The sequence below is a fragment of the Colletotrichum acutatum genome (genome assembly GCF_030867785.1).
Source record: "Colletotrichum acutatum strain CBS 112980 chromosome Unknown BDZ83scaffold_142, whole genome shotgun sequence".
Lineage (NCBI taxonomy): Eukaryota > Fungi > Ascomycota > Sordariomycetes > Glomerellales > Glomerellaceae > Colletotrichum > Colletotrichum acutatum.
In genome coordinates, this window is record NW_026849136.1 from 41290 (window position 1) to 57371 (window position 16082).

At 54.1% G+C, this 16082-nt stretch overlaps 5 protein-coding genes across 5 annotated transcripts; 3 read left to right on the forward strand and 2 right to left on the reverse strand.

Moving 5' to 3' along the window:
* The first annotated feature begins 167 nt into the window (after positions 1-167).
* Positions 168-2307, forward strand: BDZ83DRAFT_637960 (MOZ/SAS family protein). The gene is made up of 2 exons (XM_060509343.1): positions 168-382; positions 456-2307. Exons 1-2 carry the CDS (start codon positions 297-299, stop codon positions 1879-1881), a joined length of 1512 nt encoding a protein of 503 aa, XP_060359573.1. The 5' UTR covers positions 168-296; the 3' UTR covers positions 1882-2307.
* Positions 2308-2448: 141 nt separating this feature from the next.
* On the forward strand, positions 2449-4020 carry BDZ83DRAFT_656423 (aminotransferase; the record flags this gene model as incomplete). Its single annotated transcript, XM_060510875.1, has 2 exons — positions 2449-2988; positions 3130-4020. The coding sequence occupies 2 exons, from the start codon at positions 2449-2451 to the stop codon at positions 4018-4020; spliced, it is 1431 nt and encodes a 476-aa protein (XP_060359574.1).
* A 2704-nt stretch (positions 4021-6724) lies between these two features.
* Positions 6725-8898, forward strand: BDZ83DRAFT_91915 (uncharacterized protein). Its single transcript, XM_060516006.1, has 8 exons — positions 6725-6898; positions 7009-7150; positions 7223-7401; positions 7466-7502; positions 7581-7648; positions 7731-8119; positions 8193-8260; positions 8352-8898. The coding sequence occupies exons 1-8, from the start codon at positions 6860-6862 to the stop codon at positions 8687-8689; spliced, it is 1260 nt and encodes a 419-aa protein (XP_060359575.1). The 5' UTR covers positions 6725-6859; the 3' UTR covers positions 8690-8898.
* Positions 8899-9631: 733 nt separating this feature from the next.
* BDZ83DRAFT_91923 (uncharacterized protein) lies at positions 9632-13917 on the reverse strand. The gene is made up of 3 exons (XM_060516007.1): positions 13593-13917; positions 12896-13388; positions 9632-12834 (listed from the first exon to the last, which is right to left on the reverse strand). Exons 1-3 carry the CDS (start codon positions 13656-13658, stop codon positions 9770-9772), a joined length of 3624 nt encoding a protein of 1207 aa, XP_060359576.1. The 5' UTR covers positions 13659-13917; the 3' UTR covers positions 9632-9769.
* Positions 13918-15112: 1195 nt separating this feature from the next.
* BDZ83DRAFT_756900 (mitochondrial F1-F0 ATP synthase subunit F of fungi-domain-containing protein) lies at positions 15113-15887 on the reverse strand (the record flags this gene model as incomplete). Its single annotated transcript, XM_060514816.1, has 5 exons — positions 15113-15138; positions 15240-15305; positions 15373-15526; positions 15750-15764; positions 15840-15887. 5 exons carry the CDS (start codon positions 15885-15887, stop codon positions 15113-15115), a joined length of 309 nt encoding a protein of 102 aa, XP_060359577.1.
* Positions 15888-16082: the final 195 nt, after the last annotated feature.

Here is a 16082-nt window from a genome sequence, read left to right on the forward strand (position 1 = left end):
TAAATGAGAAAGTCTTCGATGTTAAGTCAGTGATGAAAGTCGAGCCCGAATGAGAGAAAATGAAAAAAATGCACTTATCGAGGTCGGATGGAGTGGAGTCGGCGCCTGGGCTAGCGTACCTTCCTTGCAAGGGTTCACGGCAATTTCTTCACCGCCTTGGGCAGTTCGCGCTTTCTGCCACACCACCTTCCTGTTCCTGCAGCGGTTCAATCATCTTTTGCGACCGAGAACAGCGAACCGATTGTCGCATTTCATCAACATCCATCGACTATCAACCACCACATCGAGTATTCATCATGGCGGCACACGGTGCCAATGGCGAGGCCTCTGTCGGCTCCAGTGAGCCCCGACAAAAGGGAAAGGCTACCCCGGAAACAATCAGGTTCGTCCTTCCAACCCCCCACCATCCCGCTCTGCCCCCCATGCGAGTCTTCCAACTAACTCATCGAGCGCAGAGCAGGATGTATCGCCATGGTCAAGAAAGAAGGCATCCCACGTCGAGCCGAGATTCTTAGCATCAAAGAAACGAAGAGCGGTCGCCAATTCTACTGCAACTTTGACAATTTCAACAAGCGTCTCGACGAATGGGTGCCGACGATCCGAATTGATTTCGACCAAGATGTCGAGTGGCCATTACCCGACAAGGACAAACCGAAAGATCCTAAGACGAAGAAAGGTGTGGTCACGTCAAAAAACAAGGTCTCCAAGAAGTCTCAGAAGCGACCTTCGAAGAGGGAGCAGTCTGCGCCTTCAGAGGCTGCAACGCCGCACCCATGGACCGAGTTCGTCGAGTCGCAGAGCCGTAAGATGACGCCGACGGCCGAGGAGAGCCAGAGTCAGACTCCGGTCACGGCTACGGGCGATGCAACGGCCACCCCCGCGGCCGGAGGCGATGAAATGGAAATCGACCTGGAGGAGGAGGTCCAGAAGAAAGATTTACTCAGTGGCTTCAGCCGAGAAGACGAGATCGAGAAGCTGAGGACACACGGCTCTATGACGCAGAACCCGGCCGAGATCTCCCGAATTCGAAATATCTCAAAGGTCCAGTTTGGAAAGCACGACTTGTTCCCTTGGTACTTTTCCCCGTACCCCGAGGTATTCAACCAGGAAGATGTTATTTTCATCTGCGAGTTTTGCCTCGGGTACTATGGCGATGAAAAGTCCTTTGTTAGGCACAGACACAAGTGTACTTTGCAACACCCTCCTGGAAACGAAATCTATCGCGACGAGTCTGTCTCTTTCTTCGAGATCGACGGTAGACGGCAACGCACCTACTGCCGTAACTTGTGTCTCTTGTCCAAGATGTTCCTTGACCACAAGACACTATACTACGATGTCGATCCCTTCTTGTTCTACGTCATGACAAGTCGAAGCGACAAGGGCTGCCACATTATCGGATACTTTTCCAAAGAAAAGGAGAGTGCGGACGGATATAACGTAGCTTGTATTTTGACTCTGCCTCAGTATCAGCGCAAAGGTTACGGTCGATTGCTCATTCAGTTCTCGTACGAACTATCAAGGATCGAAGGCAAGCTCGGTTCGCCAGAAAAGCCGCTTTCTGATTTGGGTCTACTTAGTTATCGGCAGTACTGGGGTGAAAACATTTTGGACCTCATTGTTGGTTACAATGAGCGCGATGAGAAGACTACGATTGAAGCCATCTCGACGGCTCTTGCCATAATTCCGCAAGACGTAGAGCACACCTTACAGGCGCTTAAGATGCAGGTGTATCATAAGGGAGAGCACAAGATCGTGATTCCTGAGAAGCTGATCCAGCAGAGGGAGAAGCAGAAGGTGAAGCAGAAGAGGTTGATTGATCCGAGCAAGATCCAGTGGAAGCCACCAGTGTTTACGGCTTCTACGAGAACATGGGGTTGGTAAAAAGGGGGTTTCCCTTAGACTGGTGTCAATGACGAGGCGTTTGAAAAGACATTGATTTTGGAGCATATGATACCCCTACATTTTACCACTACCTAGGAAAGAAACAAGTTTCATTCAGACGAATAAGTCTTCATACCCAAGGATATTTGTTAAACACTGCCGGTTCCTTGATGTGCCGCTATGATTGCGAAATGCTGCGTGGGGCCAGCGCATTTCCTATCTTTGGGGCCTCCGCATTCGGAGGCGACAACCTTGAACTTCACTCTGACATACAACTATAAGTAATCAATACTTTGCAGTCGATCGAGGTCGTCGTTGAATTCCATTAGTGAACCAAAAGCTCGAGCGGAGGTGATGAAGCATCGCGTGACAACTGTATTCAAACACTTCACTCAATCACCTCGCCACCACCACCACCACCACCACCAACCCCTCACACACGACACCCGCATCTCATCAACTTGCGCGACCAGTGTATACACTCGCAAGCCACCATTGAATTTTGATCCACACTCGGCACCTCGACGATCCTTCTTCACCTCGGCAAATTCTCTCTCATCATCAAGCATGAACGCCCCCTTGCACAAGAAGCCAATCAACCTCCTCCGAGGCTGGCCCTCGCCATCCCTCCTCCCGGCCGCAGCTCTCTCCGCCGCGGCCGTAAAGACCCTCGCCGACCCCGCCGCCTATGTCCCGGGGCTCCAGTACGGTCCGGACCCGGGATACCAGCCTCTCCGCGAGTCCATCGCCCGCTGGCTGGCGGCATTTTACCCCGCCGTCGACCCCGCACCTCCGTCGGTCGCGGATGTTGCCACCACCAACACGACCACCACTACCGTAGCCGCCGGCCACCACCCGCCCGATGTCCGGCGCATCTGCGTCACGGGCGGCGCGAGCCAGAATCTGGCGTGTATTCTGCAGTCCTTCACTGATCCGCTCTACACGAAGAATGTCTGGATGGTGGCGCCATGCTACTTTCTCGCCTGCCCCATCTTTGCTGACGCCGGGTTCGACGGGCGCCTGAAGGCTGTTCCCGAAGATGATGATGGTATTGATATCGAATACTTGAGAAAGGGGCTCGAGGCCGCAGGACAAGGTGGCGATGAGGTGAGCCTTTCTACGCGGGGCTGTTGCTACAAGCAGCTTCTCCCACCCCCGTATCATCTCATCGTGAAAAGCCTCACGACATGACATCAACGATGAGAAGAAGAGAACAAAAAAGGAAATCCAGCTAAAACCAATCAACAGCACTTCAAGGAAGCCAAGAAGAGAAAACTCTACCGCCACGTAATCTACCTGGTCCCAACCTGCTCCAACCCAACAGGCAAAACAATGTCCTTCCGCCGCCGCTACGAGCTCGTCCTCCTCGCCCGCAAACACGACGCCCTCCTCGTCTCCGACGACGTCTACGACTTCCTCCAATGGCCCCTCTCCACCCCGCCTCAGCCAGGCTACACCCCCGAAATGCGCGTCCCCCGCCTCGTAGACATTGACCGCAGCCTAGGCGTCCCCGATGCCTCCTTTGGCAACGCAGTCTCCAACGGGTCCTTCAGCAAGATCGTCGCCCCCGGCGTGCGTACGGGATGGGCCGAGGGAAGTCCCGCGTTCGCGTACGGGCTCTCGCAGACGGGATCGACGTGTAGCGGCGGCGCGCCGAGCCAGTTGGCTGCCATGATGGTCGCGGAGCTGCTCGAGAGCGGGGAGCTGCAGAGGCAGTTGGATGAGGAGACGCGCCCTGCGCTCGCGAGGCGGCATGGGGCTATGATGCGCGCGATTGCAGAGTATATCCAGAAGCCGCTTGGCGAAGGTGTTGTTGTGCGCGGGTCGGCGTTGAAGGGGGCTGAGGTGTTTGGCGGGTATTTTGTGTGGTTTAGTTTGCCTGAGGGCATGTCGAGTCGGGAGGTTGCTGTGAGGGCTAAGGAGACGGAGAATCTTGTGATTGGGCATGGTGCGCAGTTTGAGGTGCATGGGGACGAGGACGCTGCGAGATTTGATCGGGAGATTCGGTTGTGTTTCTCGTGGGAGCCGGAGGGGGATGTTGTTGAGGGTGTCAAGAGGTTGGGAGCGGTGTTGAAGGCTATAAAGGATGGTGTTGCGTGGAAGTCCTCGAGCACGTTGGATGTAGATAACGTCAAGTAGAAGGACAAAAAGTCAGTGTTTCACCCTTTACACTTAAGGTTCTTGTTGTGAGCTCGACCAATACTCCTTTGACACGAGATACTTGTTTTGTGGTCACCGTGTCACTCGGGTATCACTGATAACACTCGGCCTTTTTTTTGTCTCTCCGAGAATCTAGACAGCACTGTGTGTAGTAAGGAGTAGGAACTCCACATGAATGACAGATGTGTGAGTGTGGAAAATCTCTAGAGAAAAATCGCCTCACGTGATAAGAAGGATTGAAAGGAGGTGGTGGGTGGAAAGTTATCGAAAACAAGTATGGTTTGAATCTCAGATACCCTTCCATCTGGTAACCGCATCCTACCTTACAGATTTCCTCCCACGATATAGGTCCAATGCTATCATTTCGCATCAATGCCTGGAGGGCAGTCTTTCTGTTGAGAGTAGCTCCAAAGCCATAACCAGGATAAACAACGGGACTAAGGGGGCCTACTCCGTGAGCAATAGCCATCTTCACGGCCCTCGGTCTGCCAGATCTGGCACCCCAGAACAGAGCCCGGTGTCCAATGAGTGAGCCTAAGTGGTGCAACTTTTCTCTCGGAACTCGAAAATGCGACGTCTCCTCCCTAGCTCTAGCCGTTGTCAGTATAGTCAGGTGTATTTCCGGGTCCTGGCAAGGGGCGAGGGACGAGAAATGTTTGTGAGGGAATTTGTTGATAGCTTCACTGAGAGTCGGATCAAACCCCAGTTACCCAGCGATAAGTCTCACGAGAAACAGTATGAAGTCTCAAATTACTCCAGCACCAGATTTCTCAAAGTACCAGAGCGAAACAGGGTTGCTGCAGATCAATGGCTACGGTGTATGATCAAATAGCACTACGTGTTCAGCAATTGACTTCATCTGCGATGTGAGAAGTTCGTCTACGAAGCAGAGGGCGAATCTCACGGCTAGACCTAGAAGGTCTTTTGAGGTCTACGTTGCTCGCTAATCTATTTCTGTTTAATCTTTCCGCGGATCGCTTCTACAATGCGCCCGGATGAGAACAGTCTATAGACAGACAATGGCGCAGGCCAAAAAGTCTTACAACGGTAGCATCGTCCCTGGAATCCCAATTCAAACAACATGGGAATGATAAAGGTCCCCTTGGCCAAAATATTCAGGCCCGGGGTCAATATGTACATGGGCTCATATCAATGGATCTTTTTCCAGGGATGGAGATAATTTCCGCTGGCAAACTCTTCGCCTTGGCTGTTGTGACTGTATTCACTAGATGAGTAGGCTGAGAACTTCAAGTCAGAAGCAAAACTGAGTAGCATTGCGACTTCGGTTTGCCATGTGAACGAGTGACTGACATCGTGGACGCCTTTCCCGCGTCGCTAAGCCTTTCACCAGCCACAAAAACAATTATAAACAAGGTCTTCGGAGAACACGATTCTAGGCTCGTCCCTAAATGAGCGAGGGCACAGCGAGATGGGGGGCAATCAAGCACTAAAAGGATCTCGTGGAGGCTGGGATTTGAAGGCTTGAAGCACGGAGAACTGGAGACCATCAAAGCGCGGGATATCGTCATCGAGAGTGGGGGGTTTCCAGGTCTAGCCTTTGATGTCGGCAGACTCCCTCTCTCTCGATGGAAGTGGTCGGAAGAGGCGTGTGGCTTGAGACGGGGTCTCATCGTTGACGAGGTATTGTGGTGGTTTGTGGCGGCGGCGGTGGCCCGGGGTTAAACTCATTGCGGGATGCTGGGGCCCGTGTCTTTAATGGATGCGTTATGTCTTGGTCGGTTTGCGGGTTTGCCTCGATTCTGGAGTTCGGCAGATGCGTATACAATGGAGACTTGATGGTCAAGCTATGGGTTGCGAAGGATCCATCGTCAGTATCGTCTCCCTCAAGGGTAGATGGTGGTGTTTTTGGAATCATTGATGAAAGTGAAACGAGTTGTTTGAGCAGTACATGCTTATACGTCGCTTTCGCATTACCAAGAATATGAGCATTGGAGTAATTCTCACGATGAGACGTCCGCCGTATCTTCTAGACTGACCTAGGCTCAATGATGTGTTTATAAGTAATCACAAAATCCCAGAGTCTATTATAATCATAAAAAGAGGTTGAAGAAACAGATGCCAAGACTCCGGGACGGTGGAGGAGGGGGCCGCATGTAGGACGGACGAACCCGACCCCTCGGGTCCCCCACTCCGCACCCTCCCCTGCAAGTTTGCAACCTCCAACGGGGAAGACGGGTGGTGATGGATGCATGCACAGCTTTCGCCGCAACAGCTGTTACCAAACCACCGGGATCCCGGCAACGTCACTGCTCTTCATTTTTCTCCTCCTCTAACCCAGATATTGTGAAGTTTGTGGGTTTTGGGGGCTCCTCTAGTGTCCAATATTCACTCTTATTTAGGTCGAAAAGTATAATTTCGCAATCGCTTCTTTCTCTAGTCTCTCTTCCTCGATGTCCGCAAACGGAAATAAATGCCACCGTACCTGGTAGAGGTTAGACTCGGACCCCCGATCACCACGTTAGTAGCAAAATAGTCCTTCTTTGATCTTACCATGTCGCAAACAAGGGAACGATTCACTTCAACCATGAGACATAAACTCAGTTTAATTCCCCGGAGCGGGCTTCCCCCAGAAAACCCCTGGATCCCCCTCTTCCTCCTTTCTCCCTTCCCATACGAGCCGCGAGGATCGAATTAAAAGGGAGCCAAGAGGTGGAGAATTAGAAGACTAGACGCGAGAAACATGTCGTAATGCCTTCTTGAATCGACAACCTTCTCTTCCCGCCTGCAAAGACTGCTCATGGACAACGAATCCTCCCCATCGATACTGTTGTCGAGATCTACCTGAGCTGTTGCCCCGATGGCGCTTCACTTGGCGGATGGCCTGCCGGACTGTGCCGTAAGTTTGACTTCCTTCTCTGATACCGTACTGGCCTATGTGGCTCGGGTATGCGATATACTACTACAACGTTATGGGAAGCTGACGATGTCATGTTTTGGTGTTGTTAGATACCGTGTCTGACGCAGGCCGTCAACATCACAACATGCGCCGTCACCAACTTGACGACGACATGTCTATGCCAGGATAAGCTCGCTATTGAGGCCTTTCGCGTCTGTATACGTGCGGTGTGTGACTTGGAGCAGTCTTTACGTGAGATATGCCCCCTGCCCCCCCCCCTCTTACAAGCCATGATGTACCTCAGCTAACAGTGATGCCATCCAGTCGCCAAGAACATAACATGGACAAAGTGCGGGTACCCATATCACCACCAGTCGGGGTCGATAGCCGGCAAAGTCTCGCTGGTTATCATCACCGCCGTCTTCGTTTTGGCAAGGATGCTCTCCAAGTTTCTGAGACTGTCGACGTGGGGGCCAGATGACTTCACCTTGATTTTGGGATATGTAAGGGATTCACCGTCCTGTCGAACTTTGGCTTGAAGATGGGTGAACTAACAATTTGATGCAGTTGTTTTCCATCTCTTTTGCCATATCAAAGTTTCAGGGTAGGCTTCCTCCCCTTCCGACACTCCTCAGACACGTCGACAAATACCGGTTTCGGGGCTCATCTCACAGAACAATAGGATATCAACTAGGCATCGGTCGGGATATATGGACCCTCTCCTACGATGAGATAACTCGCTTCATGCAAGTAAGACAGCCACTCCCCCATACCTTTACCAGCCAAACGCAGACCAGAGAAGCAAAAAACTCACACCCCCATCTCTCCCTAGGTCTTCTTCGCCTTCGAAGTAATCTACACCCTCTCCATCTCCGCCCTCAAAGCCTCCATCCTCTTCTTCTACATCCGCGTCTTCAGCATGGTCAGCCGCACCTTCAGCCTCGTCCTCTGGCTCACCCAGTCCTTCAACTTTTTATTTTGCCTCGCCTTCACCGTCGCGAATCTGAACCAGTGCCGCCCTTTCAGCAACGCCTGGGAAGGCTGGGACGGCCGCCACCCGGGGTATTGCATCAACGTCTACGCCATGTTCATCGCGCACGCGGCGATCAATATCGCGCTCGACGTGTGGATGTTGGGGTTGCCCGTCACGCAGGTGCTGTGGTTGAATTTGAGAAAGAGGCAAAAGGTGGAGATTGTGGTCATGTTTTCGTTGGGTGTTGTGTGAGTTTTGACTCCCCCTTTTGGGTGATAAGTCCCGGGATTGGGTTGTTGCTAACGCCTCATCTTGCGACAGCATCACAATCGTCAGCGCAATCCGTCTAAAAGTCCTCCTAAGCCTCGAAGGCTTCCAAGACCCAACCTGTAAGCTCCCCCTCACCTAACGCTACACCAACGCCTACCTACCTGATCCATCCAATCTCCACGATGCTAACCCCCTTCTTCCTCGCTACAGACGACGCCTTCTACCTCCACATGTGGTCCTACATCGAACTCTCCGTCGGCATAATCGTTGCATGCCTCCCCTCAGCCCGCCAAGTCTGGCGCCACCTCGTCCCCAAACTCCTCCGTCTCGTCGGGCTGGGAAGTCCAAAACACCATCACCACCACCACGGCCACGAAAGGCCAGGTGATTCGGCAAAAAAGCTTCGCGATATATTGTTCTTGAGCACGAACACAGGAGTCGGTGGTGAAGGTGGTGTAGGAGAGGCAGAGCAGGATTCGTCGTCGGCGGGACCTTCGAGCCCAAGTGGGTCGTCGACTCGTCGACAGGAGGTACACTGCAATTTGTAATATATACCCCCCCTTTCCCCCTTTGTATAGTAATATGTTGTTTGTTTCTACAATAGAGTAGAATTTGAGTAGCGCCCTCATGTTTGGGTTGGCCTCAAATACGGATTCTCTTTTGGACGATGGATGTTTTCACCTGGTAACTCCAGTAGTAGCTTTCAGTGAAGTGATCTAAACTGCCTTGGTAGCATTGAAACGAGCATCTCAGCTAGCCTAGAACTATGCTTAGCTTGGGGGCTTAAGACCCTTCGTAACGTCACAATCAAGACGAGATAAGTGAGGAGCGAGTGAAAAGCGAGTTTTCATCATTTGTTTGTGTATTTTCTGAACTGCAATTACCCTGGACGTCAACCGCCCTGAAGCAGCCTACTGTCCTTCCGCTGGCAGTGACCGAGTAAACGCTTGTTTGAAAAAAGACACTCATTCATTTCCGAGTCCTGTAATCTCACCTCCTTTGCACATCAGGTGTTTGTAAAAGACCGCGTTGCCCCCCTTGATACTCCCAGGACACCCGCCAGCCAACCTTCCTTTGACCTCCCGGCCGTTCGTTATGCGTGTCATAGATATGAATCGTACGAAGAAACACCGGACCTTGGTCAACATGACCAGCGCTCTTCCCCTCTGGCCTATGTAGCCGGGCAAAGGGGGTTCTCGTATTGGGTTGGAAGGGTCATGTAATGGTGGGAAGATGGAGCTCGTGTGTCGTGAGAGTGTAAGAGGAAAAAATTCACAAAAAGACTTCGCTCTCGCTTCCATCCGCCCCATTTGTCCGCGTCTTGGCCAAATTTCCTGGCCGGTCAAGCTCATACACCGACCGACCAAAGCAGTTCGATCGGGTCAGGGTCCATAAAAGTCTGAAAACGCAAAGCGCTCTCTGCGAAAATAATCGATTTTTCGAGATGGTACACACTGCCTACCGCTCGTGGCGGAGCAGTTCGGGCATGCCGCAGATTGCAGCATGCGGAACAATATTTGCGCGGTGTTCGTCGGCCGTTGATACTGCCGGCTGCGATTGGTAGTGTATGTTAACCTCAACAAGTCAACAAAGTTGTGTAGGGTTTGAAGTTGTAATGAGGACAGCTCTTAGGCTGCCTGCGTGGGCGTGGCCCTACGGGACCAGTTCTCGGACCCGCGTCCGCGGTAGCCACCGCGACCTCCTCGGCTGGGTGGAGGTGTCGAACTGCTTGCCTCACCAGAGTACGAAGGCTCACGCCCCTTGCCGCCTCGATGATTCGGGCCCGATCCGCGCTGGCCACCGCCACGCCCGCTGGATCGTCGTGGGTTGCTTCCTGATCGAGAGAAAGGAAGCGGAACAGTCCTGGCATCACCCATACCGGGAAGAAGAATGCGGTAAACGCTGCCGCTAGTCGACATCTCATGGGGGAACCACAAAGACCGAACAGTCTCGATGTCGGAAACCCAAAAGCGCCTCGGCAGAGGCTTGATAGGGGTGGCAGCAGGTTGCCATGCAGCCTCCGGAGTCTTGTGGGGAAGATGAATGCGTGGAAGCGACCCCATCTCCTGCTCCTCAAAGCATTCCTCTGCCGGTGGCTTTGTAGTGAAAGACTTCACATCGTCTGACAAGTTCTGTGTGGCCGAGCGAGGTAGAGAGACAGTAGCCGGATTGTAGTGACCAGAGTAGTCAAGAGCGCTTTTAGTGACAGGCTCGACACCGGGTGCCTTTGGCGGAGAGTTTGGCTTTCGTCCCGTGAGGAGGTTGTTGATCCTATCTTGCCAATTTTCGTTTCCTGCGGAGTCTTGCGACCGCTGGGACACGTGATTCTGCTGGTAGGGTCCACGACCATGAGTTCCCGGACCATCTTTGTAACCGGCTGGTGTCGCCCAAGCAAATGGCCCAGTGGATCTCGCCGCCGCTGACTGCGCCGCCGCAGCTGAAGGTGGTAACTTGACAACGGGATGCGGTCTGGGGAGAGATACGTGAGGGTGCATGGCGTCTCCGTCGAAGGCCGGATGGCCGAGCATATCCGGGGGCGGCGGAGAAGGCGAGCTAGGCCTGGATGGTTCCGCATGAGAAGCTGAGGAATCATGTCTGACGTCCTTGGGAGGGAAGAATCTCGAGGAGCTTCGAGACTGTGTGGCAGCCGACGGTCCTGTGGGAGGTAGCACAGATGGGTGGTCAACAGAGCCAGCAGCGCGAGCAACATCGTGGTGAATAACGTGTGCAGGATCGCGTCTCCCGTCTCCAGATGGGCGCCAAGTATCTTTAATCGTGGCTTGAGCTTGTTCAATAGTAAGCCCGCGCTCCGCCAAACTTCGGTCACGCTCAAGACGCTGCGACCTTTTCTCGTCGAGTACTATCTTGTCCCCTTCCAATACTGAGTGAGCCCATCTATTTCTCATCTCATTCACTTCGCGAGCATTGCCTGTAGTGGGACGAGCCTGGGGAACCGGCGGAACCTGGACCTGCGCTCGCTGCGAGCTGGGGGGTGCGATGGGTGCTGGGCCCTTTCCTGCTGCTTGTGGCTCTGGCAGACGACCCAAGTCGGTGTTAAAGGTGCCGTTGCCCAGTCCGCGATCATTGTTAGGCGATCCCCAGACGTTACGAGGGGCCTGAGGGCCAGCCGCAGCCGCGCCCCAAGTTGGAAGCCGTTCTTGTTGGGGCGTAGGTGCAACCCATGAGTTGGGCTGCCTCGCCTCCGAGCCACTTGGTCGTCTCGCGTGCTCTCCGCCTGCGGTGACGGGTCTCTCACCGTAGGGCTTGTCCTTGGTGTTGGCGGGAGTTGACGGGACAGCCGATGTATCGGGACTCGCGGCAGGCGGCTGTGAACCGGCTTCCTGGTTAATAGAACCATCTTGTCGAGATTGCGTTTGTGCCGGGGCCGCGTTGGAACTCTCTGGTGAGGCCTCCTTCTTATCACTTTTGCGTTCCGGAGGTGGCCCCATGGCTTCCAATTTCGCCGCAATGCGCGCTTTCCTCGCAGCTTCCTCACGAGCCTCCTCTTCGCGTCGCCTCTGCATTGCCAATTCACGTTTCTCACGCATGACCTTCTTCTGCATCTCGAGATCCTCCTCCAATCGCGCCATCGGCGGCGGCGCGGCTGGCCTTCCGTCTGTCTGAGGGCCAGCTGAGTGTAGGGTGGCATGATTGGTTCCGGGGGATGGTCGGGGTTGCCACTGCTGGTTGCCGTGCATCCGAGGACCATGTTGCAAGCCCGAAGGCGAGAAGTTCCGCGGGGAGATGGGACTTTCAACCGAGCCAGCCATAGAACCTCTACGAGCGCTCAGCAAGTCCTGGGGAGGGCCTGGAAGCTCATGTCCCTTGCCTGGCCGTTGCAAGTAGGATCCGCTACCACCGCTAGCAACAGAAGATCCACGGCGCCTGCCCATGGGACCGTCGGGCACAGAGCTTCTGCTCGTTTGGAAAGCGGCAGACGGCTCCGGATGATCGGATTGAGACGGGCGTTGTAACAATGCCGGCTGCCTAGGGTGGACGTCAGATCGGAAGGAGCCTCTTCGATCGGTCGGTACCGGCTCATAACGCCCAGATTGCGAGTTGAACAGTTCTCGGTTTCCGCCTGGGGGAGCACCTTCTCTCCAAGCTGATCGGTTGAAGTCATCAGCAGCAATCTCCTTGGCATGGTAGAACGGGGCGTTGTTATTAATGGCGGGGTCTCTCGGAGGATATCTCGCGCCTTGCTGAGGAGCAGGCGGCTCGGCGATGACTGGCGGAGGAGCCTTCTCGACGGGGGGCAGAGGTGCCCAGGGCGATTTCACTGGCGTCGGAGGTGCAGGTGGTTTAGCGACGAGCGTGGGCTTTTCGGCAGACCCAGCCTTGAGGATGAGCCCTCTGCCAGATGCAAGCCCGCCAGTCTTAATTGAGGGCGAAGCGGTGATTCGAGGCGGTGGTACAGGAGATTTCGGTTTCTCAATGACTTTCTCTTTCGGTGGCGCAGGAGTCGGCTCGGGCGGCGGCGGCGCAGGTACTTCGTCGGGATGCGGGAGGGTGGTCTTGGTACCATCGGTCCAGGTGATGGTCTCGGGCGCCCAGTCGTCGTCGTCGTCTTCTATATCTGCCCAATTTCCCTGTGCCGACTGTCCGCTTTCGGGGGCAAGACGGCTTGCCATATGGATGCCATACTTCTTAAGTTCTTCGTCCGTAAGCTTTTTGGGTTCCGGAGTTGGGACAGCTGAGGTACATTATATTAGCACATGACCGCAACCGCCTCAAAGACCTAGTAGTCGCCTTACGTCGATTCTTGTTCCATACCGCGCTGGGGTCAGGCCCGGAGGCAGGCTTGGCGCCGTTGGCAGCCGCTTTGAGTCCCGGTGAAGAACCTGTGCCAGTGCCCGACTTTGCGACTAGTCTCGGCCGTGAAGAAAGGGTCGAGGTTCCCGATGGCGAGGAGCTCAGGATCGAGGTCGAATTCGTCTTTTCGCCGGGTTTGGTCGTCGAGGAAATGGTAGGGCCCTTGGATGCTAGGAAGGTCTTGTTGACCGAGACAGCCTTGAATGTGGCGGGCTTCTTGACGGTTGACGACGTCCTGTCGTGTCCCTTTTCTCCATCTCGAGCCGCCCGCGATGCCTCCGTATCCGACCCTCCACTAACACTAACATCTGCTGAATTGAGTTGATCTTCGACACCGGTGATGTGCTTATTTTCTAAGTCATCGACGGCGGGACTACCGTTCAGTCTCGCGCGATTTGGACCGACATTTTGGGAGTCGATATCAGCGTCGTTAGTCTGTTCCGCGGAGGGTTCCGAAAGGATCCTAAGTTAGCCAAAGGGCAAGCGACAGAGCGACAGAGCGACAGGGTGACTTTCGCATGGGGGAATGACGAGCAAAGACGAGTGAAGAGGGGACGCGGGGATCGTCCGGCGATGGGGCAGGGCGCGCCAGCGGTGTGAGGCTGGGGCTGGGGGAGGAGGGGAAAAGAGGAAACTCACGAGCTTGGGGTCAGAATGGACAGAAGCATCAACGGGGGCGGCGAGGGTGGCTTCAGTTGCCATCATACGTCGTCGGATGTTCTGCGCTGGAAGAGCGAGGTTTGGCTTTTCCGAGCTCGAGTCACTAGAAGGACTTGTTCTGGGTGTGTGGGTGTGTAAGATAGTTGAAGGCCGAGATGGTGGTGGTGGTGGTGGTTGGTGGTTGGTCGGATTTGGTGATGGAGTAATACTAGGTAAGGTATGTATGGACCGGGGGAGCGACGAGTCGCAGAAATCGAGCGGTTTCGTGTATTCGAATCGCGGGGTGAATGCGATCGTGGGAGTCGCGGATTCGGATAGTTCCCCTACCAGCAAGACGTACGTCGTCGGCTTCGTCGTCGTCGTCGAGGTATATCGTCCGAGGGGGAGGGTTGGAAGGGAAAAGAGGAAAAAAAAGGAGCGCTGGGCTGATGGGGGTGAGGTGGTGGTAGAGAAGGGCACACCTATGCGGCTGTGATGGTTGTGAGGTCGATTTTCCCAGAGAAGCTGCAGTCGCCTAATCAGGGATTAGCGTGCGGCAGCGGCAGGGGGAGCAGCCAAAGTTCCTCAGTGTCTCCAGTGCTGTGTGCTGTCCACCTGTCCAGTCACTGTAGTGCTGGGCTGCTCAGTGCTGTCTAGTACAGAGCACACCAGAGGGGAGAGGCAGGTGAGGTAGGGTGAGGGAAAACAGTGGGGACGCGATGGGTACCTGCCCGCCGACGTGGTCACTGGATTCCCAAGAAGGCTGTGACAGTGTGTCAGCCTCGAGCACTGTGGCTCCCAAACACTGTGTTTTGGTCATGGCTCAGCTCGGCCTAGTGCGGAAAGCGCTGGCTTTGCGGGCTGGGGAAAGCAACGCCGGCGGGAGGAAACAACGCGGGATCCCCCGACATCCCAACGGGCTATTCTTGGATCCAGTGTGCCAGTGCATTGATGAGCGCCTCTCCGTCTGAGCATTCATGGATGCACTTCTCTGACTGGCATTTGTTTTATCGTTGGTAATAATGATTGAAACTAATGGCATTTCTTGTTGCTTTGAGACTCATTGCGAATTACCTTGACTTGACATTCATAGACGGCACCCGGCAAGCCAAACTCAACGGTGGACTCATATTCATTACTGATCGCTGCCGTCCCCGTCTACTCTTCTCCAGTGTATACATCACATCGGGGGTTGCTGGCAAGTTTGAGCCGGATGGGCATTACGCAATACCACTCAGTTAATCTTTGACTAGCTGAAACAAACTCTCGGCTCAACTTGTCAGCGGCTCTACAAAAGACCGAGAACGAGAACATCCCAGGCCATCCTCTTTTTGTTCATGTCTTTTCCTCAGACCGCGCTTTTCTTTCTGTCCATTTCACATTCGAGGGAATACACGCTGGACACGAAAAAGGAAATTTGCCGAGGAGCCTCCTCCTGGAGAATAGGTTCTAATTCTTATATACACGGTCCCAATGCCATTACACAGCCAGAGGCTGGACTACAACCAGATGGGAGTCGCTTAGTGAGCATTGTTCTTGTGGTGACCTGTCAATCGTTAGCGTCATATCATGGAGCCGCTCTCCTTCTGATTCATCTTTTCTGGGGTTGCGTCTAGACTGGTGCAGTAATGGAGTGGTTTGACGTACGGAGGTGGAAGTAGTAGTTCTGAGCGTAGCCGATGACGAGGAGGAGGCCAAGGGCGTGGATGATGGCTACACAACAATAGTCAGTCTTCTGCTCCATGCCAGACAATCATTCGCAATCAGAGGGGCGACATACGCTTCGCAGAGGCGTTCTTGCCGCTGAAGTGCTTGGCGGCGTAACGGCCGAGGATGCCAGTGGGCTTAGCCTCGGGGGCGGCACCACGGGGGAGCTTCTCGTAGAAATTGACAACGCGCTGCATGCGAACGGCGTTGGGGTCCGCGCCAAGGGCCTGTTCGAGTCGTCATGTTAGCCGTCTATTCTGTGATTCATATTGTTCCTCGTTGTTGATGTTCTTGTTGTTGAAAAATATCCATAGCTCCGAGTAGCTCCGTCCATGTCGCTCCTCCGTATCCCGCGCCCGAACCTCCGAATTCGCCGGGTAACCTTTTCCCATCCAAACCTCGCATCCATCACAAGAGCAAGAAAAAGTGTAATCGGTGTTATAATCGTACCTTGGGAGAGGCGACCTAATTGCATCGACGTCAGTAAAGTTGTTCCGACAAGCTGCCGGTCGTCGGCCGGACAGAGGGAGAAGAGCGCACCTTGGGGGGAATGAGGGTCGAGAGACCACGGCGGGGGACGAAGCTCATGATGACTTTGGGGTATCGAAGAATCGGAAGGGTCGCTCGGCGCAAACGGTCAATTGAGCGGATCAATTGACTTTATCGATTTCTACGTGGGAGGGGGAGAGGCTGATGGCTATGGTAGTCGAGGGTGACGCTCCGTTTGCCGAAAGTGAGGTTTGAACGAAAAGCACTCGTTTCTTTCGGGTCAAGGTTCTTGCG

Bases quoted from the DNA above. Each gene is read 5' to 3' on its own strand.
- BDZ83DRAFT_91915 (XM_060516006.1), top strand. From the start codon at position 6,860: ATGGCGCTTCACTTGGCGGATGGCCTGCCGGACTGTGCC. The intron at 7,649-7,730 runs GTAAGACAGCCA...ATCTCTCCCTAG, and splicing joins AGATAACTCGCTTCATGCAA to GTCTTCTTCGCCTTCGAAGT. The intron at 8,261-8,351 runs GTAAGCTCCCCC...TCCTCGCTACAG, and splicing joins AGGCTTCCAAGACCCAACCT to ACGACGCCTTCTACCTCCAC.
- BDZ83DRAFT_91923 (XM_060516007.1), bottom strand. From the start codon at position 13,658: ATGATGGCAACTGAAGCCACCCTCGCCGCCCCCGTTGATGCTTCTGTC. The intron at 13,389-13,592 runs GTGAGTTTCCTC...TCCGCGGAACAG, and splicing joins TCCATTCTGACCCCAAGCTC to ACTAACGACGCTGATATCGA. The intron at 12,835-12,895 runs GTAAGGCGACTA...AATGTACCTCAG, and splicing joins GGTATGGAACAAGAATCGAC to CTGTCCCAACTCCGGAACCC.
- BDZ83DRAFT_637960 (XM_060509343.1), top strand. From the start codon at position 297: ATGGCGGCACACGGTGCCAATGGCGAGGCCTCTGTCGGCTCCAGTGAG. The intron at 383-455 runs GTTCGTCCTTCC...CATCGAGCGCAG, and splicing joins GCTACCCCGGAAACAATCAG to AGCAGGATGTATCGCCATGG.